The sequence below is a fragment of the Cornus florida genome, unplaced genomic scaffold (genome assembly GCF_030987335.1).
Source record: "Cornus florida cultivar Cherokee Brave unplaced genomic scaffold, ASM3098733v1 CherokeeBrave_3.0.0_Hap2_Chr10, whole genome shotgun sequence".
In the NCBI taxonomy this organism is placed as follows: domain Eukaryota; kingdom Viridiplantae; phylum Streptophyta; class Magnoliopsida; order Cornales; family Cornaceae; genus Cornus; species Cornus florida.
This window is the reverse complement of record NW_026775580.1, coordinates 110,955,816-110,983,349: the sequence shown is the minus strand read 5'-3', so window position 1 is coordinate 110,983,349 and position 27,534 is coordinate 110,955,816. Positions and strand designations below refer to the sequence as shown.

The 27,534-nt window shown below is 34.9% G+C and overlaps 3 protein-coding genes across 3 annotated transcripts; 1 reads left to right on the top strand and 2 right to left on the bottom strand.

Moving 5' to 3' along the window:
• Positions 1 to 386: 386 nt before the first annotated feature.
• Positions 387 to 2,634, bottom strand: LOC132277110 (uncharacterized). The gene has a single exon (XM_059778851.1). It carries the CDS (start codon positions 2,268 to 2,270, stop codon positions 783 to 785), a length of 1,488 nt encoding a protein of 495 aa, XP_059634834.1. The 5' UTR covers positions 2,271 to 2,634; the 3' UTR covers positions 387 to 782.
• A 3,028-nt stretch (positions 2,635 to 5,662) lies between these two features.
• On the top strand, positions 5,663 to 17,601 carry LOC132277108 (enhanced ethylene response protein 5). Its single transcript, XM_059778849.1, has 13 exons — positions 5,663 to 5,979; positions 6,100 to 6,236; positions 6,325 to 6,418; positions 6,506 to 6,595; positions 6,879 to 6,944; positions 7,218 to 7,307; positions 7,414 to 7,470; positions 14,169 to 14,230; positions 15,286 to 15,373; positions 16,399 to 16,475; positions 16,562 to 16,636; positions 16,771 to 16,876; positions 16,994 to 17,601. Exons 1-13 carry the CDS (start codon positions 5,812 to 5,814, stop codon positions 17,123 to 17,125), a joined length of 1,242 nt encoding a protein of 413 aa, XP_059634832.1. The 5' UTR covers positions 5,663 to 5,811; the 3' UTR covers positions 17,126 to 17,601.
• Positions 17,602 to 18,597: 996 nt separating this feature from the next.
• LOC132277107 (protein HEAT STRESS TOLERANT DWD 1) lies at positions 18,598 to 27,409 on the bottom strand. The gene is made up of 12 exons (XM_059778848.1): positions 27,094 to 27,409; positions 26,842 to 27,002; positions 26,653 to 26,731; positions 24,472 to 24,651; positions 24,213 to 24,311; positions 23,246 to 23,414; positions 23,016 to 23,122; positions 22,723 to 22,865; positions 22,562 to 22,634; positions 19,559 to 19,674; positions 19,102 to 19,219; positions 18,598 to 19,008 (listed from the first exon to the last, which is right to left on the bottom strand). Exons 1-12 carry the CDS (start codon positions 27,139 to 27,141, stop codon positions 18,865 to 18,867), a joined length of 1,437 nt encoding a protein of 478 aa, XP_059634831.1. The 5' UTR covers positions 27,142 to 27,409; the 3' UTR covers positions 18,598 to 18,864.
• Positions 27,410 to 27,534: the final 125 nt, after the last annotated feature.

Here is a 27,534-nt window from a genome sequence, read left to right as displayed (position 1 = left end):
TATATACAACCAAGACTCTCTCAGATCAGTGAATAAACAGAGCAGAGAAGATTTTAGCAATTTTCATTACGCCAGTAATCACGAGAAAACAGTTTAATATCGAAAACCTTTAACCTTGCGTGCATCATTTCTCCATCTAGCAGCTACACAAACTTTTATAATTTCACAAGCACAAGAATAAACCAAGCATTTGTTGGAAGTCCAACTCCAACTAACGGCTCAGAGAATTATGATGTGCATCCCTAATTTGACAGCAAACTCCTCTAAGCATTTTGAGTTTGCTACAAAGAAAACAAAACTGAATGTGCAATGCCATTGTTCTCCACAAATCCATGCACTGAAATTTGGAATATAATACAAATAATGATAACATTTACATGATTACATATCTGAAAATCTGGAATTAATGGAAAGATGAAAATTTTAAAACATCCCAAGCATTAGACAATGTCCAAATATCCAAGTGGTATGTATATTCATGAATGTGAATAAAAATAATGATCACTTTACATTATTACAGTTCAAATGCTAGGTTTCATTCCATAGGTGTGGCTTATAATCTACCAAGCAGAAGAGATACTGTTATTAACCTAAATATGCATAACAAAAAATTGATCTAGTTGGACTCTAAATTCCCAATATTGTTACCTCTCTGCCAGGCCCCAATACACTAGCCCTTCATGACATATTCTCGCTCTGTCGCTCGGATGATTCAGAAGAGTGAACATGGCTTCACACCATGTTCTCACATCCCACACAATCCTGAAAATGCTAAATGAATTTCAATGACTAGGCAAAAGAATGGACTTCGGAAATGATGCTGTCCCATTATTTGAAGCTCCTTGTATATGAAGAATCGAAGTGACCAAATTGTATATCTGAACATTTTCGAAAGATGGGACTTTCCTCCCTCTAGCAAACTGTGGACCATGGCCAATAAAAATGGACCTCATTGAGAAATATGCATTGTCATACCCATGTGATCCTCCACATTCTTTTCGCTTCGATCTCTTCTGTTCCACCTTGAACGCCTCCTCAATCAACCCTATTATTGGTGGAATCCGATCACTCGCCACGTAATGCAGCCTACCAGGTACTTCCTCCTTGAGATACACTTTCAGATTCTTTCCATTCTCAACTTTCCCTGAAACCAGTCCATCATTCATCTTCTCCACAACATCCGACGGAGAGACACCAGGCGGTGGACGAATTGCAAGCAATGGACTATAAGACTGAACCCAATTCTCAGGTATTTCAATCCAAGGTGCCAAATCATCTAGAAAGATCAATTTTTTATCACATGTACCAACCATCCCATGATCACCCACCATAATTATATTAACATCCTCAAACACCCCTCTTTTCTCTAAACCTTCAATCAATCTCCCAATCATCCTATCAATTCTAGCAACCGCTTCGGTGATTTCAGGATCATCAGGTCCAACTTGATGACCCTGATGATCTGGGTCCTCAAAATACAATGTCATAAACACAGGAATTTCATCACTACTTGGCAGATCAAAATACTGTAAAATTGTATCAACCCGTTGTTCAAATGGTACAGAGCCATTATAATGCTTACATAATTGAACAGGGCAAGTCCAAGAACCTTTGTTTACCTCAGAACCAGGCCAAAAGTAGGTTGCAGCCTTCAAGCCATGATTGACCACAGTCTCCCACAAGGGCTCGCCTAACCACCATTTGGGGTTGTGACTCCCCATAGTGAAGAAGTCACCGGTGTAGGGATCAACAAAATAGTTGTTGATAATTCCATGATAAGCAGGGTACAAGCCGGTCACAATTGAGTAATGATTTGGGAATGTTAGAGTTGGGAACACCGGAATCAAACCCATTTCGGCTTCGGTCCCGTTATCGATCAGGCGGTCGATGTTTGGCGTTTGGGTCTTGAATTGGTACCCAAATCGAAAACCATCCGTTGAAATGAGGAGAACAACGGGGTGGTTGAGTTTTGTTCGAGGACGAGCAAATTGTTCAATTGGGTCAGCGGTTTGTTTGGGGTGAGATTGAGATGTTGCAGAAGAGAAGAATAGGAAGGCGAAGGCGATGGCGGCAGAGAGAGACAAGCAGGTTGTGACAAGGAGAGAGACGAAGTGGACGGTGGTTATGGTGGACTTGGGAGAGCGGTTTGAGGTGATGTCTGTGTTGAAGGAGAGAAGAGCTGTGTTTGGGTTTGGTGGGTCTTCTTCTTCCGCTGGGATTGGCGTATGCTTGTCATCTGAAGGTAAGACAGAGTGAGAAGCCGAACCCATGTAGAGAGAGTGTGTGTCTCGCCTTGATTCTTCTCCAATGGGTTCAGAGATTTCACGATTTTGTGATCCCACGTTTTACTCTTTCATAAACAGAGAAAGAAGGCGGCCAAATTCTAGATAAGGAGAGAAGAGGAAGGCAGTTTTAAGTGTGCTAAAGATAAAGGTTTTGTTTTTCAATGGGTTCAGAAAATTTCAGATTCTGTAATCTGGGTCGTGTTTTGATTTTCAGAGAGAAAGGGGATCAATTCTAGAGAGAGAAAAATTAAAAAGAGGTGGATTGGAGTGAGATGGAAGGGAATAGGTTGCTGAAATTGTTGGTTGGTGCTTGGTAGCTGTCCGAAGAGGACTCAAAGTCGACTGCGGACTTTGGAGTCGACAAGAAGATAACTTATTTTCAAAAAAAAAATATATATATATATATATATATAAAATCTTATATAGTATTTGAGTGAAAAAAAAAAATAAAGAAAAAGAAGTACTGCTTAAACACGTTCCAAGATGCATATCTGATATTGGGATTTAGTTGTATAATTGGATAAAACACAGTCGTAAAAATCAATTTTTTTTTACATTGATATATTCGCTCACTTAATGTATTTCAAAGTTAAGAGTTCCAGCTTTGGAGTAAGTATTTTGAACATTTGTAAATCTGTGTGATTATTTACCTAACAAAAAAAAGTAATATGTAGTAATAATTTAAGCAACTTCTCCTTTAACTCCATTTGGTTGGTTAGATACAAAAAAAAAAAAAAAAAAAAAAAAAAATTGAAAGAAAAGTGAAATGAATGAAAAGAAAAGTTATTTTCTATCAAGCATTTGATTAGCATGAAAAGTTATTTTCTGTCAAGTATTTGGTTAGTATGAAAATTTATTCAGGAAAATTATATGAAAATATTAGTTTGTTAGTTTGAATAGTATGAAAATGAAAAAAAAGTGATTGTACATATCAAAATTTACCCTTATGATTTCAAATACTAAAAAAATAAATAAATTTGTATTTGATGATATCTATTTTTATCAAAGTTTTTTATAAAATGATGAATTATTAAATTTAATAATATAATTATTTATTATATTGTTTAAATTAAAACAATAATTCAAGACTTATTAGGTAGAACCGTAGAAGTAGAACTTACTATTCATTTAAGAGAAATAAGGAAGCTTAAAAATAAATTAAAAATTAAAAAAATTTGGACTTATGAGCTTTCAACTAGAGAACACAAAAAGAGCAAAATATATATTATTCTCTGTATATATAATAGACGTGTATATATATCACATACAATGTATATATTTGGAACCAAAAAAAAAAAATCGTCCAAACAGTATTGCAAGAGAACGTGTTTAGAAAGAACTTGCCTTCTAAAAATTCACTAAAATAGAAATTGTTAGAGAACTTGTCTCTTTGAAACATAATAGAAAAAAAACTCACTTAGAAAAGAAAGAAGTTAATTGTTTTAAATGATTAAGTTGTTTGATAAAATAGGAACTTCAAATAAAAAGAATATAGATTTGGACTTTATTTATCATTTCATGAAGTCAAAATCTTGATGTTTGAACAAAATAGAGTTGACCAAAATGCTGATATAAAAATAAAAAAACATTGATTGTTTGCCTAAACTACATTTACCATTTTTTGGTATCACTTTTGTGTAAGTACTACTTTTAAGCCCTCGTAGCTTGGATGAATTGGTAAGGCAACGACTTGAGTACTCACATGTCCTATGTTTGAATTCGTTCATCTTTATTGTGGGGTTGGTCGTTGCACCCTCAGTTTGTAACGTTGGATGGGTTCAAAGGGCCATACCTAGTGGAGTTCTAAGTTTCAAAAAAATAAAAAATAAAAAAATACTACTCTTGTGCATAGAGATACTACTCTTGTAGGCGGAGGTATCACTTTTTGTGCACGTATGTATCTTTTTATTTGATCATTTTTTATGACAATATGTGATAGTCGTGTGTACAAAAATGGTACTTCATACACAAAAATGGTACATGAAAATAGTAAAAGTAATTTAGATAAATGAATTAGATTTGATTTAAATGCTATAGACAGAAGGAAAAATAAAAATAATAAAAATAAAAAACAAAAAATAAAATAAAATTGTTCATTTTAAGATGATGTCCAAGTTACCCTTTTTACCTGTTTTAAAAATCACATTAACTCACTGTTGTATGCATAATTGGTACATGCACAAAAAGTGGTACATTTACACAAAAACTAAAATAATATATTTTCAATAGTTTATTTCCATTGGTTAGGGTTTTGTAGTTCAATGGTATTCCCTTTACCTCTCAAAATGGATGATGATGGTTAAAATCTTCAAAGGAGTGAAGTTTCTATGTGTGTGAGTTTTTTGCTCCTTGCAAAGTGTCGCAATATCTCTTATTTTTAAGGGTTAAAAATTACAAAAACCCCAACTCTACTCTCAAAAAAATTGCGTATCTGTGAGTAAAATTTTAAAAAAACTCCAAAATAATAAAAAAAATTTTATCAAGTTTTCCCAAAATTTGTGACCCGTTAACTTAGTTGTAAAATGACAAAATTAACGTTGCTATTTAATGTCAAATAAAAATACTGATAATAAAAATGTTTTTGTAATTTTAAAATAACCTCTCATTTTTATTATTATTTAACATTAAATAATAATTTTTTAATTTTAAACAATTTTGTAATTTAATATTATTTAATGGTACTTTATTATTTTTATTATTTTAAATAATAATTTTTAATATTTTAATTTAATATTAAATAAGAAGATCAATTTTGTAATTTAACAATCAAGTTAAAGTCGGTCACGAATATGTGACAATTTCATAACTTTTCTGGTTCAGTAAACTTTAGTTTGTGATTTTAACCATATGCCTAAACTGTTTGTTTAGAGCCGTTTGGAAAGCGCTTTTATTCTTAAAAATTGCGTTTAAATGTTTAAATATGTTTGGTAACCATAATAAGTACTTTAAATGTTTAAATATCTTTGGTAACCATAGTTTGAATGGTTACCAAATTTAGTACACTAAAAAGTTTGAATTAAGTTTGAATTTGGAATTTTTAAAACTCCGCTATAAATAGAGGTTGAATATTTTAAATAATTTTTTTTTCATTTGATAATTTTATCCTTATATTTTTTTATAAAGACAATTAAACCATTTTTTAATAAAGTTATTATTATCAAATATGATAATATCATACTAAAGGATATTATTATAAAATTAGTGTTTTAAAAAAATTGTTATCAAATAAATTAAAAAAAATTGTATTATGAAAAGGACTTGCGTTACCAAACACGTAACATGCTGCTGACAGCAGTTTATTGACGGTTCTACCGATAAAAGTGTTTTTGTTAACTTTATTTTTTTCCCTGCTAGTACGACGCCGTATAATTTTGGTGAGACGCTGGTACGTGCGCAGAAGTCCGCTTTTCTTCTTCTTCAGAACAAGTGTGGTTTGTTTGTTTGTCTGTGTGACACACAGTTCTGCAAGTCGAGGATATTATTCAATTAGTAAGAGAGTAGAGAGAGAGAGTTGAAGCAGAAATCAATGGCGTATCTAAGCATGGGAGAGGCACACAGACGAATAACCGAATATCTAAACCGCTTCTCCGACGCCGTTTTTTCCCAAGATTGCCCTTCTCTGAAGCAGCTCCTCGCCCTCTCCTCCGATTCCCCCCCTCTCCTCTCCCTCGCCGATGCTCTCAACGTCTTCCAGGTCTCCCCCCCTTTCTCTCTCTCTCAATACATATACACATATAGTATTGGAGTATTTATTGTTAGAATTTGGGGTTTTTGAAGTTATTGGAGAATTTCTGATTGTTGTTCTATGTAACAGGACGCGAATAGAGTCATCAAACAGTCTGATAGATACACTGAGTTTGGTGAAATCATTGTTCCTTTGTTTCGCTCTTTACAAAATTATCGACTTGGACACTTGGTTGATTCCTACCAGGCCTTCGAAAAATTTGCCAAGTATGTATGCTCATCCACTTTGAACTTGTTCCATTTTTTAATTATTTGATCAATTAGGCCTTTAAGAGTTTAATGGTGGAATTTTCAGTGCTTTTATTCAGGAGTTTCGGAATTGGGAGTCGGCTTGGGCTTTAGAAGCATTGTATGTCATAGCTTATGAAATTAGGGTTCTTGCAGAGAGGGTGAGAGTAATTCATATATTTATTTTTTTATTTGAAATTTTATGGCATGAAAGAAAATTGACATGGCAATATTTTTCTTACATATAGGCTGATAGAGAACTATCTTCTATTGGAAAAATGCCAGAGAAGTTGAAGGGGGCTGGTTCATTCCTAATGAAAGTTTTTGGGGTTCTCGCTGTATGTTCTCTTCCCATTATATTGAATCGAAATTCCTATATGCCACTGGCATTCTAGTTTATTATAGCCAACTTTTCCTTTAACATTGGTGGTGCTTGGTTTAACCATGAAGGTCCTATAAAGACAATGAATTTATGCCTTTGCTATTTTTTTGTGACTAATATTTATCTGCAAACAAAATTACGTATCATGCACATTTATGCAAATAGAATTCATGCCTTACTTCATGTGTAAATAAAACTTCTGTTTCTGCCTGTTGCTTAATGGCACGTACTTATTGCAGGGGAAAGGCCCAAAACGTGTTGGAGCATTATATGTGACATGCCAATTGTTCAAAATTTACTTTAAGGTAATAGACTCTCAATCTCTCTTTCCAACCACTAATTTATTGTTTTTCTTTGGAATTTGGGCACTCCGTTGTCTTCTAAATGTATGTATGTGCTCTAAAGAAATTAACTAAAACTTGGAGGGTTTTGAAGCATCATTTCACAAACTAGGTATCTTAAAGGCCATAGAAATTAAAACAATCTGACTTGGCTCTATAAGGTCATTTTGATTGCCAATGATTTGTATTTCATCCAAGCTACACAGTATACTTTAAGCTTTGCTACTCTTTTGGCAGCTTGGTACAGTTCACCTTTGTCGAAGTGTGATAAGAAGTATTGAAACTGCTCGAATATTTGATTTTGAGGAATTCCCTGTCAGGGATAAGGTGAGAGAATTGACGTTGATTGCTCATAAATATCTCTTTTAACCTGGATTACAATTACTTGTATAATTTTTTGAAGAGGATTTAACTTTCATCATATGTCATCAAGGTAACCTACATGTACTATACAGGCCGTTTGGAAGTGTTCAATGAAAATTTTCCTGCTGTAAGTAATCTGATTTCTTTTTTTTTTTTTCTTTTTTTTTTGAAGATTTGTAAGTAATCTGATTTCTTTCTTTATTTTATTTTATTTTATTTTTTCCTTTTCTTTTTGAAGTGAATAAAATATACTTGAACTTATCATCTAAACTTCAAGTCACGCATCAATGTAGGTGAAATGCAGTCTGTTTAGTTCATGGGTTTTTCATTTGCAGTTATACTTGCATAGATGATTGCTTTTAACATTTCTAACTTAATTTTTAGGTTAAATGCTCCGACACCCCCTCAGGTCAGGTTTGAGTTTACTGTTCTCAGATTAAACCTGAGCAAAAATTGCACTGACACCCCCTACAAGTTTGATTTAATTTGTCTTGACAAGTAACACCCCCTACAAGTTTGATTTAATTTGCCCTGACACCCCCTTATAAAATATAATGCCTAAATTACCCTCCATCCCCACTTTCTCTCTCTACCCACCTCTACTCCCATGCATCCCCTCACACCACCCTCCCGTGATACTCCCTAATTTTGGAACACGGGTTGATTAAGTCCGCGCACAAAATCAGGGGATATCAAAATAATTAAAGTATTTAAACAAGCACAGAATACAAAAAAATAAAAAAGAATAAATAACTTGCTGAAGGAAATCTATTAAATAAAAGTTCCATTAATAACTCTCCAAAATTTACAACTCAGGAATCCTATAACTAAAGGACCCCTTAACCAAAATCCACTATCCAGAAGTTCATTATTAAATACCAACCTCAAATGAAATAATAATAATATCTTACTTTTAAATAAACCGAAAGAATGGATAGGTCCTCTAACTGCGGTTCCTCAGTCTTAAGACTCGAACTTCTAATAACCTGAAAAACAAATCGCGGGTTAAACCCTACGAGCAAGCTCTCTCTGCCAAGCCTCTGAAAACCAATAAACAAATCATCTATACCAAAACTAACCCTAATAAGTTTTAACTTTAATATATGATGGTACACATAGATATAAACACTTATATATAATTCAATACTCCTATCCATTAATAAGTACATTAAAATGTTAAAACTATAAATTAACCAATGATTAATTAATAATCATACCTAAACTAATCCACCAATATAATTTTCTTATAACATAAACTCTACTCACCTTAATTCCATCCTAAACAATAATTTAATTATTTAAGCAACAATTACAATTAAAGGAAAAATATAATAAATCTAAAACCCAATAATAATTTTGATTATTTAAATTACATATCCAAAATTTAAGCTTTGACAAATCATCCATGTCTCCACAAATATTATTTTATTAATTTATATAAAATAATACACTAACTTATAAGTACTAGATTATTCTAACCATAATCCAACCTATACATACAATAATCTTAGATGAACTTTTAATCATCTAAACACATTGCAATTTAATTATGCACGGGCAAATCAACCATGCCATTATAAATATATTTATTTATATGATAGCAATTCAACCATACTTTCTTAACTATATTTACTTATACATTTAATTAGCAACTCAACCATGTTTCCCATATATAAAATTTATTCATAACTAATAAGGCAATATATTTAAGCCTTTGGCAACTCATCCATACCTACAATTCAACCATGTACTAACTTTAAACTTAATTATAAGCTTAATCATACATAGACTTCACATGTGTATTATAAGCATGTCCTTAATTTAATGACCACTCTATTAATATTTTAAATCAACCATTCCATCTACAAATCAAGATATACCAAATAAGATATATAATATTTAATAATCATAAATGATATATATGCACATATATTTTATAATATATATGTGTATGATACCTTCCATAATAACCCTGGATTATTTAAATCACATATATACATATATATCAATAAATATATATATACAACCTTCCATGCTTATCATAAATTAATTAAATCATATACATGTATATATATAAATAATTGTGTGTATATATATATATATATGCATATACCTCCTTCCATAATAAATTTTTAATTAATTGTTTTACGTAAATAAATGCTACTATTTTAGTAACACTTAATGGCTCTCAAACCCTAAAAATATCTCCTCTAGTGGCTGATTTCAACCCTAACAGACTTAAAATTAAATTTGGAAATTCACCGGACCCCACAGGACCTTACTGGGACATCAAACACCCCCGCACGCGCCCCCACGCGCCGCCACACACACCTCCACTTGCTGCACGCGCCCCCACCCGCATTGACACACTGGCAGGCGCGTCCACGTGCTGCCACGCGCCCTCACGCGCCTGTGGTGTGATCCGCGTGTACTAGCGTGCTCCCATTAGCCAACCCCTTGCGTCAGGTGAGCTTGCCCACACCGGATCCATCTCTAATGATCCAGCCGCCTCCACAGCTTTGGATCCGCGCCTACACCATAGTGCATGGAGTTGCGCCGCACCCAATCAATCCACCTACCTCCACATACTCCAATGGTCCAGATCCGCGGGTGTACCCTCTCTCCATGCTCTGCACCACACCTAATCTTACCATGATCATCAAGACCATCCTAAGGTCCTAATTGGTGCGCACTAAAGTGACATACACCTTGCCGCACTGATGCCAAGCCCATTAATTGGGTACGCCATACAGTAGGCAGCCCAGGTTGTTTTTATACACAGCATATATATATATATATATAAATTAAAATTTTATATAAAACAAAAATTCTAAAAAGAATTTTGAATACATAAAAAAAAAATCCATAAAATTTTAGAAAAACCAAACAATTAATAATTAATATTCTAAGGCCAAGATTAAGTTACATAATAATTTAATCAATCCATTTAATATACTTAATCATGATAAACATAATTAAATCATACTTAAATAATTTCAGAAAAATAAGAATTGAAGCATCATAATAACACATACATATATATACACATGATTAATCTACATATATGCAAGGAATTAATGTGCTCCCAATAATCTGATTAATAAATTATTTCAAATCCACCAATTTAAAAATTATAATTTTGATAATCAAGATGAAGGGTTTATGAGTCCTAAGAGGAGAAGTAGAAAAGAACTCGCCTGTCTCTTCCAAATCCGGCCTCCTCTTTGTCAGCCCTTCTTCTTCTTTCTGTCTCTCTTATTTTTTCTAACGTGGAAAACTTTTAATAACAAAACCTTATGTGTATATTTATACACATAACCCTAATCCTAATACTAGTATGACTATTCAATAAATAAAATAATAATCATCTTTAAATAAAATAATATATATATATACACATATATTATATTATGTATATATATAAATACACATATATCCATAAATATATGTACATTCTTCCCTAATAATTATTAGTTAATTATACTTATATAATTAATTAATTAGCCTTAAATAATAATAATTATTATATTTAGCACAACAAAATCCTTTAAATAACCTCATAACCATGGGCCTGTAATTAATTACCCAACAAGGCTTCATCCAAGCCCAAGACCACATCATTTGGTCCAACTTCCCTTAAGCCCATTCCAATTAATTTAAATAAATAAAATAATTAATCAAACACTTAAAATATTGAAAACTAATTACACGAAGCACATTAACAAACATGAATTTACAACTAAGTCACACCATACCAAGAAAATTAACACACCAACAATCATCATAAATAATCACGAAATATAATTTAATTAAAATAAGACAAGTAATCTACACACTTATTTAAATAAAACAAATCATTAAAAAAAATAAAAATAAAAGCAATTAAATCAAACAAATCATTTAAAAATAAAATAATAGTAGTTAATTCCAATTAATACATCTTTTAAAATATCGGGGTATTACATTCTTCCCCCCCTAACAAAAGAAATTCTGTCATCAGAATTCTCGAATCCAATGAAATGAAACCTTGGTTATTTATCCCAAATTTTCATTTTCCCTTATCAAAACGTTTACCATGTTTGATGTCCAATATGTAAATATCTATGGTATTATTCCCACAATTCATGTGTAAATTGCTCTAACACCTAGTGGTGTAATAAACTAACAGTCAATGGTTTATATATATATCACTATCATAAGTCAAAACAATCCAGATACTAATAAACATAATGCACTTGTATCTAATAAGGCATGTCTACGTCTACCTCGAATAGAAAACATACACTCAATTCTTCTGAGGTGCCCATGCATTACAAGGTGTGGCACTGTACACCATGCCCTGATGCAACTGCTGTATAAGCTGTCCCTGCGGTGGCGGTGGTGTTGGTAAGGCTGGAAATGTCTGAGCCTGCACATGTGGAATCTGTGGAGTAGGTAATGGTTGCCACTGTCCCTGTTGCCCATGCTGTTTCTGAGCCAACCTAGGACACCGTTTGGCTGAATGCCCATACTCTCCACACTTATAGCAATGACCCCTAAACATATTTGACTGCCCCTCCTAGTGATTACCCTGTAGTTGTCCCTGTCCAGTCTGAGGTGCTCCATTCTATTGAGTGGGAACTCCCTCTCTCTGAACTTCAGAATTACCCTTGTGCTTCTTCCAAGGCTACTGTCCCTGGAATCTGCCCTTGTCATTCTGTCGGTTCCCATTATCATTCACTTTCTCAGTTGGCTAATTAGCAGTGTCTCTGCCACCTCGCTTCTCACCCCTAGTCTGTCTGAAATCCATATTCTGTTGATAAAGTTGCAAAGTTGCGTCCACCACTTGAGCATAAGTAGTGTAGGCTGGATTACCTGTAATAGATCGCTTAATAAACCACATCAATCCCTTAACAAAACTAGTACGTTTCTTCTCCTCTGTATACACCTCATCAGAGCAAAAAGTGATAAACGTGTAAACTGCTACTCATACTCTGCTACGGACATGTTCCCCTGCACTAAGTTAAGGAACTCTGTCTTCATAACGGTCCTGATCGCATATGGAAAGTACTTCTCATCGAAGCAAGCACTGAACTGATCATAGGTTAATGAAGTCCTCTCCTCTACGAAAGTAACTGACTCCCACCACTGGAGTGCATCCCCGACAAGCTTGAAGATAGCAAGTATCTGCTTCTGAACCTCCGTGCACTGAACCATGCGAAAATGTCGCTCGATGTCTTTCTTCCATTAGTGAGCTACTTTCGCATCGGTGGAGCCTGTGAATTCAGTTAGGCTCCCCTTTGTGAAAGAACTCCTAGCCTTCTCCCAAGGATCTGTCTGAACCACTGGTGCTAGTATAGGTGCCTGTTGAACCTGTGGCTGATTCCGAAGTGCAGTTGCTACACCTGCTTCTATAGCCCGAGCAATGAGGTCATTTATATGAGGAGGATACTCTGGATCCCTGCCCTGATTATGCACAAACCTTTTGCTATGGAGGTAACACAAACCAAGGAGGATCTGACGCGTCATGTCGGCGAGGAAAGGTTCGTTTGCAATGTGGACCCCTTTGAGAGATCCGCTGTCCATGTACTCGAAGAGGACCTGAATCTCGTCAGCATTATCAAATAGACCGTGACACTCTTGACCATGTTGGGGTTTTCCACGTCGCGGATGATCTCAACCTCTCGGCGGAGAGAATCATCATGATTGGTATTGAACACTTGTAAGGCATAGAACTTCCCTGTAGGGCGGTGGACGACTTTGTAGACAGTGCCTTTGCCAATTTGACCAATTCGCTCCAGTTCAGAAAAACCTAGGCGGGAGGAGAAATGGAAGGTGTGGTTGGGGACCAGACCTTTTGGGTAATAGGTAGGGTTAGGTTCGGCCGCCGTTGCTGCCATGGGCGATTGCTGTCGGCTGTGGCGGTGGCGGGTGGCGATGGTTCAATGGGTCTCATGAGTCCTGGTTAGGCATAGGAGAATGGAGAGTGGTGCGACCGGACGGCAGAGATGCAATGATGGCAGCGATAGTGGAGAGGTTGCGGATGTTAGAGGTTTTGAGGGAGGTTGGCAGTTTCAGTTGTGGTTTGCGTCATGGCCCTAATTCTAGGGTGAGAAAGAACGATGAGGTGGGTAGAGAGAGAAAGTGGGGATGGAGGGTAATTTAGGCATTATATTTTATAAAGGGGTGTCAAGGCAATTTAAATCAAACCTAAAGGGGGTGTCAGAGCAATTTTTGCTCAGGTTTAATCTGAGAGCAATAAACCCAAACCTTGGGGGGTATCGGAGCATTTAACCCTAATTTTTATGTTTATTGTAAAAAAATTGAATTAACTGCAACTCTTGTTATGGAGACAATACTCCAGTTTTTTTGAAGGGTTATTGGTTTCTTACTTATTTGTGTTGTTAAGCTTAAGTTTTATAAGGTTTCATCACAAGCCCATATAAAACTCAAGTATGAGGATTGGTATATGCATTCTGAAAAATCCTCTTGAACAGTACTCACGAGGGAAAAAGATAGGGACAATGTTACTTCTGTACAGTGGTTACAGCCACAACTTCTGAAAGCACTGTTTGCTTCTCTCTAAGTGTTGTTAACTTCATGAAACTCAAAGCTATAAAAAGGCCTCAATTATCATAGAATGTAATGCAATGTTGATGTGCACTCTTTCCAGTTAGAGACTCCGAACCCTGCACTCTAGCATGTATTTATATTTCATTTTATCCCTTAATGACATACTAGAGTCAGAATGAAGAACAGGGAAAACAGTTAATGTCTTTGATAACTGATCTTTGGAGTTCCTATATTGGCATATTTTTTCACAGATCTGATTTGTACACTCTGCAGGCTGATCATAAATTATCATACGCCTTAACACATTGCGACCCTCGTAGTGAAGCAAATATCAGGTTCGGTTCAGGTGTGCTTGCTGCATATTTTTTTTGCATTTAAATTTGTATAAAACTGTATGAGCTACCAATGGGCCATTAGCCCACTGGTATAACCTCCCTACCCTCAAAGAGGAGGGGAGGGGTTCGAGCCCCGATGTGGGCAATGTGTGTGTGAGTACTTACCTGATTTAAAAAAACTGTATGAGCTTCCATAGTGGGATATGTAGGTGCTCAGTGCTGGTAACTATTATTGAAGCAAATGCATACAGGTAGCTGTATTTAGTCATGACTAATTGACTCTACTGCTTGCATCAACCATAATTTATAATGAATTAGGCGATCTATATTTTTTGTATCATTACACATTTTTAGTTGTGCCAGAAATAGAGTTGTTTCCGGTCAGTTAATATATTCAGAAAACCATGTTTTAATTTGTTTTATTCTAATTGCTTTTTACCATGTAATTTATTAATCTGAAAAAAGGGGGGAAATTTTTCTACCATGCAAGTCAACCATACTACTACAATGGTTGTCTTTGCTAAGTTTCCTCTTCATTTAGTATGTAATATGATTAAGTTGCCAATAAAGCTGTTGCACATTGATAATATTGTTACTCAGAAGATATGTATTTTGTAAAATTTATTTATAACTATTTTATTTTTCACACTTATAAATTTTTTTTTTTTAAAAAAAAACTTATCAAAAAACTATTTTTATTTTTCACAATTGGACGGTTCGAGATGATTTCCTAAATTATATCGCATCCCAGGAATTAACACTTTGTTTTTCTTTCCTTCTTTTTTGGAAGAGGGGAAGGAGAATAAAGAACGTGCTTCAATGCTCATGTCTCTTCTTTAGTATGATTTGATTAAATATGACATTGACATATTGTTACGAGTTGTTTAAGTTTATTTATGTAAAAGAAATGTTTATCCATGGTTATTAAGTTGTTAATTTTGTTTTTCTCTCGCTAAAGTAAATTCTGATTAGTTAGATGGCTTTTCCCCACATGATATAAAAATAAAAGATGAGGCTTTGATATGGTCACATTTTCTTTGGTTCTGTTGCAATAGGATGATTCTGAAGTATCTGATACCTGTCAAGCTATCAATAGGCATCTTACCTAAAAATTCACTCCTCAAGAAGTATAAACTGGTTGAGGTATGGCCCGTCTTTGAACTCTTTTTTTCTTCTTGCCTTTTCTGGTTTGGAAATTCTTTTATGCTTTTTATTAATTTTCTGGGAATTGACATCACCAGGTTTTGTTTAACTTGTTTTGTAATTCATACATGTCAACCATCTTGAGCTGCTTTTGATGTCATCATCCATGTATTCTTTAAGATAATATAATTGCTTTCTGTAGCTTCCATTTTTGCCATAAAATATTGAAGGTAGTTGACCATCATGTCACAATCAGTAGAAACTGATAGCCATTTTGAAGTTTGATTGTTATTCCAAGTAGCTGATTCTGGTAGGGTACCTACCATAAGCATTACTCAACTCAACAAAGCCTCAAGTCCCAACTCCCAACTCCCAACTCCCAACCACTTCCAATTAGATATTTGAATCCTTTTTTCTATTGTAGCTCTATGGTATTCTCTCTCTCTCTCTCTCTCTCTCTACAAGTGGCTCTATGGTATTCTGTATTAACAATCCATCTTGTTGTTCTCAAGTCTTTAATACATGTTTTTATTTTTCCTTCCTTGCCCTTGTAAAAATGTAGAGTTGAATCAAACTGTCTTCATGATTGTGCAGTCAGTGATCTTTGTTGCACAGGATCTAACCATCCTAGAGATGACTTTCCCTCGTATTGTCCTTATATGTTGTTATCTTGAGTTTCTTTTGCTAATCCATCTCAACAATCTCATTTCAACTGTTGGCTTTAGAATGGCCATGTGAAAGATTAGGACACTGAAGGTGCAACTCGCAAGCCTTATTACTTATATCATTGGAAACTGTTTATAGCTCTTCCTATGATAAGACTGCTTTTGTTCTGCTTGGCGTGGGTATATCTAACTGTTACTTTAGGAAAAAAAGCTACTTCATAATATCGAGTGTTGCACTAAAATGATGACTCTTAATAGTTGTAGTGAAAAAGCATAGAATCATTAAATAATAAGAAAGGAAGCTATTACTGTATGGGTTCCCCTTAAAGCTGATTTTTGTATTCTTTTTGTTATTTACAGTACAGTGATGTTCTACAAGCTCTAAAAAGTGGAGATCTCCGACTTCTTCGACAAGCTCTTCAGGAACATGAAGATCAGTATGTTTACAATTAACTTACAGTAAATCTGTTTTAATTGACATCTTGAAAATCTCTCTTTGAAGATAAGTCCTTTGTGCCATCAGGTTCTTAAGATCGGGTGTTTATCTTGCCCTAGAGAAGCTAGAGCTCCTAGTTTACCAAAGATTGGTAAAGAAAATGTGAGTTCCATTTTGACATTGTTGTCTATCCAAATGTGATTGTTTATCCCCCCAACACCGCGATTAAATAAATAAAATTCAGTTTTATTAATGAGTTGCGCAGTATAACAGAATTTGTTGTGCTGATTATGCAGTTACATAATCCAGAAACAGAAGGATCCAAGTAGAGCACACCAGGTCAAATTAGAAGTAATTGTTAAGGCATTGAAATGGCTCGAGATAGACATGGATGTTGATGAGGTACTTGTTTTCTCCACGTCCCTTTGTTCTGTTTGATTTAGGGGGAGACTGAGGTTCCAGAACTCCCTCTCTTATTTCAGCGGCTAACTCATCAGAGCACTGTTGAACCTTCTGCAGGTAGAGTGCATTATGTCCATTCTAATATACAAGAATCTTGTGAAAGGGTATTTTTCTCACAAGAGCAAAGTGGTTGTTCTGAGTAAGCAGGACCCTTTCCCCAAATTGAATGGTAAGCCTGTGAATGCATAAAGATGGTCGGAAGGTTATTTTTTATAGAGCAACGTGCTACTCCAATTTCAATGGGCAAGTTAATTTCATGACCGGGCAAGTCAGAATCCTGGTTCTTTAGCCGCCTAAGCTTCTGATCTAATTGATTCTGGAGAAATGGGGTCAGATGCTGTGATATGTTGCCATCACAGGCTGCATTATTTAGTATCTTAGACAAGTATAATTTATGTCCTTACTGATAGATCACTGTTCTTAGTGCAGCACCGTTCTATGCTGCAATGAATGTAAGCTGTTCCGTTTAACTTTTATTAATATTTCCCTTTTTTTTTTCTTTCTTTTTTCTTTTTTTTCTTTTTTTTTTATAATGGATGAAAATTTGAGGTGGTCGAATGGGACTGAACGCTCTTCAGTTCAAAGACGTCTTATAATTAATGTATTCATGAAATGTTTGGGAGAGGGATGAAGTTTATGGCATGGTCTTTAGTGGTTGGCATTTACATTTGTTGAATTTGGATAGAGTTGCATGGATTCCTTTGATGTACGATTGATTACTAGCGCAATTAAAAGTAGTGTTGCGAATGGCCTACAAACATTGAAGCTAGGTCCGATTAAAATCAAAATTGTCTTGCTCTCATAAGCTCACAACTCAAGGAGAAATTATTAGGCGCGCTCTCTCTACTTGTAAGTAGTCTTAATCTCTCTACTTGTAAGCAGTCTAAATGGTACCTTTTTTTATTTTGGTGTCTGAAATTTTCCTTTTTTATTCTGCTGTCTGAAATTTTTTTTTAAGGAGTTTTCTTTGTGACAGATAAGCATATGCATACAGATTTGACCTTTTTAGAAGACATATCGCTCGAGCCAAGGCTGTAATGGTGGGTTTATATTTTTTCCCACCCTTTTTCTAATTCTTAACAAAATATTTTCCAACTATTTGGAGTTGACAACATGAGATTGGTCCTGATAATGCTTAGCACTGAATAATACTAAAGATGACACAGCAAGCAAAATATGACGCAAACACTCGTATGTCAGCATATCATATGAGATTTATAATCTATTGTTTAAACTTTAAACAATATACTAATACAAAAGTTATACTAATGGTTAAGAGGAGGCTTAACATATACTTCTTGTAGCCGACCCCAATACTACTACGAGTTAAAACTGAAAATGGTTAACATACAATTCATGTAGCCGATACAAGTAATTGAAATTGAAAAAAAAAAAAAGCCTAGTGTTATTGTTGTAAGTTGGACTTGGATAACAGAATATCAATGTTTCCAATCTCGCATGGGACCACAACACAGTTTTGTTTTGATTATGAGACTCCGAATGTTATATCCTCGGCGATGGGCATATGGCATTTCGCATTACTTCCCAATTTCCCATGTTTTTTCTGCCCTCCAATCCAAATTCATGGCTGTTTGTATCTTCTTATTTTTTCCCCATGTTTGTATCTTCCTATTTTTAAAACACACATATGCACATAAATATAATAAAACAATTGTTCCCGAGTAGCTGCTGAAAATTGAAGGAGTTCAATACAAACCCTCTATATACTCTTTTAAGAAACTCGAACAAAAATGTATAAAACACAAAACAAAATTGCTGCAACTTGCAACTAGGTGAAGTTTCTAAAAGCACGCTGAACACACTTCTGAGTCGAAAATAATTTAGGAATGCACGCATCAGTCTGTTCCATGCCCCATCACACATGACATATGATCTTGTAGGGTTGTCTCTATGAATGCATGACAATTTCAACCTTCAACCATGTCATTTGCCGGGGGAAGTGCACTTTCAATGTTCGAAGGCATCAGGATGTTAAAACCATCTGCAGCTGTAGAGATGAGCATTCCTGGGATCTGCGGATGCCAGTGAATCTCTTTCAAGTCTTTTTGACCCTGTTACAAGTGTTGAGTTTAGCAAAACAATCAAATGAAATACTTCTGAAGTTGAATGTTCCAACTTGGAGGAAGTTCGGAAGAATATATAACCTGATGAACAAAAAGAAGTTGTGGAGGTATATCTGCAGGTGTATTTACTTGCTCTTGCGTTTTAGCTTTGAATTCGGCTTCTTCTTCCTCGTCTCTTTCTAAAGAAAGGTCCCATATTCTGGAAACGAAGAACACAATTTTATAGAGAGAACATTTGGCACTCGAGATAAAAAAAAGGGTCACAAGAGATGATGTGTATTAGGAAAGTAAGGGATTTGATTAGGCATTGATAATCATCATTAGCTTTAGCCAGCTAATCCTATATTAGGTTCATTTTGGTTTAGATGGAAACAGCAGGAAAAGAAACAAAATGGAAATTTTTTCAACAATTTAGGAGAAAAAAAAATTCATGCTAAACAAATACATGATAGAGAATTTATTTTCTTTTCATTTACTTCACTTTCACTTTCCACTATCAATTTCCATCTAACTAAACGGAGCCTTAAGAATTTCTTACGTTAATTGATTGTCGGATGATGAAACAGCCAAGGTGGAGGCTTCATGTGGACTCCACTCAATAGATGTAATGGGGTGCTTATGGTATTCAAAATGAGCCACAACAGAATCCCCTTCCTGTCCACAAAAAGAAAGAAAGAACAATCACTTTAGAACAACCACCATAATTCATCCCTTCCCCTGAGATCTACATGTTCACTTGTAGTAAAGGAATCTGGAATTGAAATGAATAAATGGCAGAAGCATAATCTATTACAAGACACTTCTCACTCTCTACTTTTTAAGACTATTGAGAATAATTTTACACGAGAAACCAAAAGGAGTTGTGTGTGAGGGCAAAAACTACCTTCAACTAATATATAGTGTGTATACATAGATATGAAACCATCACAAAATTCCTCAAGATATTACTTCTATAATTTTTCCTCTAGAATTTGGAAAGAAAAAGCATAGCATTGAATGCCAGTTGATAATGAGCAATATAAGAGGAAAATGAGACCACTTGATATGAAGGTGCTGTTTGATAAAACTGAAAATTAAGTACCGATAATTTTTAGAGCTGAATGTTAAGCGCCTTTTTAAGTGGTAATTAAAAAATAAATATTTTTTGAAATCTTTTTGAATTTTCAGCGTTCAGCGTTCAGCATTCAGTAATAAGTAATGTCTCTATCACTAAAAAATTTACCCCGTTTTCAGCAATATTCAAAGTGCGTTATCAAACGCACTTAATTGGATAAGCACTGAATACATTCAAAATTAAGCGCTCAATTGAGTAATCAAATAGCACTGAAGTCTATTACAAAGAAAACACATGAGCTGTTTAATAACCATATTAAGTGCCAAAAACTGACAAATTTAAGTGGTATTTAATAAGCATGCTCAATTATGCCCAAATAACTCACACGTATGCTCCGTTTGGTTGGAGGGATGGAAAAATGGATGGAAGGGATGGGATGGATGAGGCATCCCTAGAGAAGGGAAAGTGTCACCCTCACTTTTTTTTTTTTTTTTTTTTTTGGGGGGGGTGGGGGGATGTTTGGATAGTAGCAAGGGAAAGTGTCTCCCTCACTTCTTTTTTTCTTTCGGGTTGAATGGAATGGATAGTAGAAAGGATTTATGGAGTGACAACTTTTTTTCTATGGTTCAAAGGAAAGAAGAGTTTTTATATACTTTTAACAAATATACTCATTAATTAAGCTGATTAGTCATGCATTGTCCATGTATTTCTGAGTAGGTAACATAGGAATTTATTTCCCTCCCAAAACAATATGTGTTCAAAATAACAGGAACAATATGTGTTCAAAATATCTAGGATCCAAAACATAATAAACAATTGCAGATTTTAAAAATTGAAAATTTTGTGTTCAAAATATCTAGCAACTGGAAGAAGATCATGGTAGATTTTAAGAATGAAAAAATCTACATAAAATAAGGGGTGGAATTTGACAAATAAATACTCCAATGGGTCGCACAAGGAAACCAAGCTAGCAAGTTAGAACATCAAATTCGTATACTTGGAGTCTTAACAACATTTGATTACATTAAACATCTCTCCCATAAAATTTAAGAAATTACTATTGTAATTACACCAATCATAACAAAATTTTCCAATGGTGGGCATATTAACATGATATGAGTTAAATATACTCATAACAGTCTTTTCTCGAACCACATTCACTGGTGACGAGGTATGCTTAACCATGAGTGAATGATAACGAGGGGTCAATTATAAATTTATCTTTCAACACAGTTCAAATTAGGGTGGACACAATCATCGGATTTGCTTCGGCAGCTTGGCGAAACTCACATGTTAAAGTAAGTTACTTTGTATATAGATAGAATGTTAAAATAACTTTATCCCTCCTTGCTTTATCTATTTACAAAATGACTTATTTAAACCTTCATCTATTTTAACCTACCTCGTGAGTTTTGCCCAAGCTGGGGAAGCAAATCCAAGAACTGCCTTCGTTGACTGTAGACACTTGAAAAACAGCTAGTAAATTTATACTTGACCTGCGTTTTGGCTAGAAGTCATGGATTCATGGATGACAAATCATGAGTTGATGTGATTTGAGTTCCTAAGACTGTCATGAGTATCTTGTTTTATGAGAGAGATCTTTAATGTAATCGAATGTTGTTAACACTCCAAGTATAAGAGGATTTAATATTTTAAGCCATTGGAGTATTATAGCCAAATTTCACCCTTTATCTAGATTTTTTTAGTCTTAAAATATACCATTGTTTATTACGTTCAAGATCCTATAATTTTGAACACATATTTTTCAATTCTTAAATTCTGCAATTGTATTTTATATTCCACATCCTGCATATTTTGAACATACATTGTTCTTGTTATGTTGAACACATTGTTCAAAGAAGGAAATAAATTCCTTCGGATGTTACCTACTCAGAAATATGTGGACAATGCAAACTTAATCAATGAGGGTATATTGTCACAAGTTCATAAAAGCTCTTCTTTCCTTCCATCAAATTAAACAAAAAGAAGTTGTCACTCCATCAATCCTTTCTACTATCTTTCTCATTCAACCAAAAAGCATGGGAGACACTCTCCCTTCCCTAGAGATGCCTCATTCATCCCTCCCCTCTCCCTTCCATCCATTTTTCTATCCCTTCAAATAAACGGAGCATTAAAAAAGAAATCCAATTAATAGGGCATGAATCTATAGTTAGAGATACTTGACTTTCCAAAACATGCTTTTAAAATTGTAATTTAATTTTCACATGAACTAAACTTGCCTTTGAATTTTGAGTCTAAAAATTCATCTCCTTAAAATTTTTAGAATCCCTCCAACAATGGCTCTATGGTCTACAATAAATGATAGAAATTATGAGATTTTCATGCAAACAAATGGTGCACATGAAGTTAGTAATTGCCCAACAAGGATTTTCCTTGTTATTAGATTTTTAGGAGAAGATTGTGTCTAGCTTCTTGCTATGCAGCAGTGTTCCTATCAAAAGATATCCTGCAGCAGACAAGGCATACCTTGAGCAACCTAAGATCACGAATAGAAAATGTACCGTCATCACTTCCAGATGCCAGCATACAGCTAGCCAACCTAATCAGAATCAATGAAGTAGAGGAGAGGTTCATTAGATATACATACGAGACATAATAATTATGACAGCAGAGAAATATATAACCACCTGTTCCATGTGATAACATTGACATCTGCATTATGTGCCTTTTTTATAGAAGCTGCTGGCGACTTCCCTAAACGGGTATCCCATATTGCAATATCGCCATCCACAGAGCAAGAGGCAAAAACATAAGGTTCTGTAGGACTCCACTGCATATATATACAAATAAAAGTTGGAGAAAGGATGCTTACAGAATTAAACAATTTAAAATAAGTAATATATATTGGAACAAAATGTACAGCTCCCAATATATGAAACCAGAACAAGTTCAGTTACTATGCCACAGGTTAGATGCGTACTTGCAGATCTTCTACGCTAGCAGCATGTCCGACAAATGGATTAGTATCAACATTCCATGTTGAGCCAGATGTTGGTTCCCACAAATGTATACAATTCTTGCAGTCCCCTTTAGAGATAAATGGTTGTACAAATTATTAGAATTTTCAATTCCATACAACAACAGATCATCAGATATCCTAGAAAAGATAACAGCGTAAAGGGAGGGGGGAAAAACTATATCAATTGTTACCAGATACAAGCCTCCCAGGAACAAGAGGACTCCAATCTAAGGCGTACCCTTCATCTTTGTGCCCTCCAAATTTAACTAATGGAGCCTGATTAGAAACTGTGGAAGCTCCCCGACTAACTTCAGTTTCTGATTCAGCCAAAGCATTCAAATGAGAGCTGAAGTCCCACACCTGTGAAGGGGTTGGTGGTTTTAAATTAGATAAGAAACAAAAAGTTAAAACATCAATCAAGTAGCTTTATCATTACACTGGTCCCTTGGTTAATTTCTTAAACAATAATTCGGTGTTCAACTCTGTGTCATCTAGACTAATAACACAAACTTGATTCCAGTGGAAGAACAAAATTCTTATATTCAACCTTTTTATTCATTTTAGACACACCAACATATATATTATGTAAATTAAGATTCAGTCACTAACACCTTCGTTGCACTTCCTCTTTTAAGTCTGCTTTCCACAACAAATATTATATATGTATATATATATATATATATATATGATTTTGAGGCCTCATCCCGTGGCTCATCAAGTCAAAAATAATGTCTTCTCCCAAAATTTGGTTATCAAACCAACTTGAACTTGGATTATTGCAAAAAATAAATATATTCAAGACTCCAAGGACACAATATACTACCCCAGGTTATGCATAAAACATGCATTTTACAGATAATCTATTAGTCACTAGGCAACAAGGTCATTCCAAAAAAAAGTGTTGAAGATCTCATTACCACATCCAAGCTGCCCAAACTAGATGAACAAAAAAGATAAATTTATTGTCCAGTTTGGATCATAAGGTCAATTATATCATAATAATCGAAGCCATGTAAATAACATCTTCGAAACTTCTCTTCATCATATTGCTGTCCCATACGAAATATAGACTTAAATAAACAATCTATAACATAACAAGACTTGATGCCAAGGCATGGATATAAAGTTTTATCAAATTTTCATCAACATAACTCTGACCTGCACATGACCAGTATCTGCCCAAGATGCACATATATTAGGGTTTTGTGTCATGGCACGAATGCGATTAACACCTCCTTCATGAGCCACTTTGTGCAGCTGTAGATACATCGAAAATAAATAAATAAATAAAATGTCAATAAATAAGGTAGAAATAAATTAAATTGATATAGGTGTTTCATGAAATGGTTGGAATGTTAACTGCATATTAGAATCCAGGAAAAAAAAAAAAGAAAAAGAAAAAGTAAAAGATAATTGCCTGCAAAACTGGCGTTCCAGATCCACCACCCTCCTCTTCGTCATCTTCGTCACTATCACTACTATCACTATCTACATCAGTGTCATCAGCAGCAGATGTTTTAGGAACTAGTTCACATCTTTTCCCAGAAATGTTAGAAATTTTAAAGATCCCGATAGAATTCCAGGAAGCTTTCTCCGCCTGTAAAACAAAAACTCATATTATCAAAAATACAATGGGTGTAATTGCGAATCAAAGAAGATCAAAGGGATCTTCTGAACCAGATATTCACTCTCAGACAAGTCCTAAAGACGTCAGCAACAGTTAAGCAAGATAAACCAAGTCAAGTCAGTTTGATTTACATAAAATTGTAATAGAATAAGTTTCCAGTAATGATGACAAACTCTAACACTTAAAGGATATAATATTATTGTCAAGAGAACTTAAAGAATCTAAAACATATAACCTATTCTCTATAAGGGATAGATCTTAACCTCTCATGAAGTAGGCAGTAATATCATCAGATAATTGCTGCTAACTAAAAATATAAATTAGCATGTATACCTCTAGTGGGAAAGTTGTGTCAAAACCAGGTGCCTGACAAACTAATATTGGTCATAAATTAGAATTTAACTCACCCGGCCACTTAAAGGTAGGGCTACAAATGAACCGAGCCGGTCATGAACGGTTCGGGCTCGGCTTGGGCTTGTTCGTTTAGTAAACGAGCCGTGCTTGAGCTCAATTTTCAGGCTCGTTTATATAAATATATATAATTATATATATATATTTCTGTATTATATTTTAAAAATAGCCCACATATACATATCCAGCCCAAATTTTTATATATTCACATTGGCCAAATTAGTATTTGGGCATTTAGAAGCCCATTTAATTAAGTAGCCACTAACTAAATCATAGATTCACCTCAGCTGTTTGATTGCCCTTATAATATCCAAGGGTTAGATAAAAAACCAAACCCTAAAAACTAGCCGCAAGACGTTGCAACGGGTGCTTCTCCAACCCCACTGGCATATCGGCAACGGAAATCATGCTAGTGCACCGTCCTTCTACTCCTCATGGGACCGTCTTCTACTCCTAAGGCGTCATGAGGTTAGGTCTGTCTGTCCCCCTCTCTGTCCCCCTTCTCTCTCTAACTTAATTTCGTCTGATAATATTATTGATAAATCTGATATATGGGTCATTGATGAATTTGAAGCTGGTGAAGGAGACTACGAAGAATATAGAAGATGATTGTTTAATATGTTACTGATGGTGACGTTTTTCTATTCCAAGATGATTACTCGATTCATTTGATTGATAGTATATATATATATATATATATATATATACACACACACACACTCACACCTATGAGCCCGAGCCCGAGCTGAGCTCAAGCCTGACTAGGCCAAGCTTGGCCGAGCCTGAGCTAAGCCCAAGCAGCCCTCTGACTTAGGCGAGCCGAGCCCTAGCAGCGTAAAGCTCGACTCGGCTCGGCTCGGTTCATTTGCAGCCCTACTTAGAGGGAAAAGAAAAGGAAAAGACCATTTCTGCGTAAAATCTGGAAATAATATTGAGGAAATTAGGAATGGTAGTGGGGATGGCTTTATGCATTTATGCACGTGTTCTTTACCTTATCACAATATTTCTTATTAGCATTTACTAATTTCACAAGAAACCTTCCTAGTCGTTTTTACCCATAAAATTCCTACATGCCAAATGGAACTAACTGAGAAAGAGGCATGCCAAGCCGCATCAAGAAAACCAAAAGGGGTTTTCCCTTAATATAAAAAGAATATATGAAATAGGTTACACCAAAAAATATAATAGCAGTAAAAAAATTCAGGTCATCTGCGTTGAATATGAATCAAAGAATCAGCAATTTGGTGCAAAAGACGAAATTGAGTATGAAAAGAGAAATAAAAAATACATTAATATCTGAATTAGAACCCTTTATACCTGGAACAAGCTCAACAGGAGAAAAAATAAAATAAAGAAATCAATTTTGAAGTCGACATAGAGTCATAGAGAAACTATACTTTCACATAATCAGAACTGTAACTTTGAGTCAAAATATATCCAATAGGCCATTAACAAATGTCAATTAACCACACAATAATGAAACAGAATTGATCAAAACAAAATTTACCACCCACCCAAGGAAAATAGTGCATACAAAAGCTAAAACCCAATAAAACTCACCTGAGTCCCTGCTACGCAATACACCGTATGCGGAAACTCAGTCCGAACCAACCCCATTGAATCACGCACCACGTCAAAGCTGTCACAATTTGCAATAAATCAATTACATAAACAAATAAAAACTATATCATTTCATATGTTGTGTCATGTGTGTGTCTGTATGTGTGTGTATGAATGTAATTAAAGGACCTCAAACAGGGCCACCCAACGTGGAAGGCGTGAAGAGAATTGTAAGCAGAAGGATCACACTGAAGCTCCTCTCCTTCTTCCAATTTGTCCACACCTGGTTGCCATACCTTCACCGGCAATGACGGTATCGAAGACGAAGACCCTTCTCCATTCTTTGAACCCTGTATCAGAAAAATTAAAAACCCTAATTAACAAATTTAACTAACAAATTAACTGGAAAAAAAATGACGAAAAAGAAGAAGAAGGTTGGACCTTGTTCTTTCGTTTGGCCTTCTTAGGGTTTTTGATACTTCGAACCATCTTTGGCTACTCGTGTGCGTGTTTGGAGCTGAAGAAAATGAAGAAGAAAGAGAGTGTGAAACAGAGAAGTACTTCGGCTGGAGTTAGGGTTTTTAAGGTTTAACCCTTGCTGCCTTGCTGGGTATTCGGTGAACGCTGCAAGGTGTGAGGGCCAACAGCCAAGTGGCAAGTAGGGTAAGGTTGGGCCAGGTTGGGTAAGATTAATGAAACTGTCCAAGCCCAAAGTGACTAACAAACCTTGGGTTTGATTGGAGCCTTGATGCTGTTCCAGTTCAACGAAAGTTTTGTAGGTATTTTTTTTTTTCGATTGAAAAGAAATCTAATTAGATTTATAATATGAAAAAAAATATTTATAATATATATTAAGAAATAAATTGACTTACTGAAACTCTT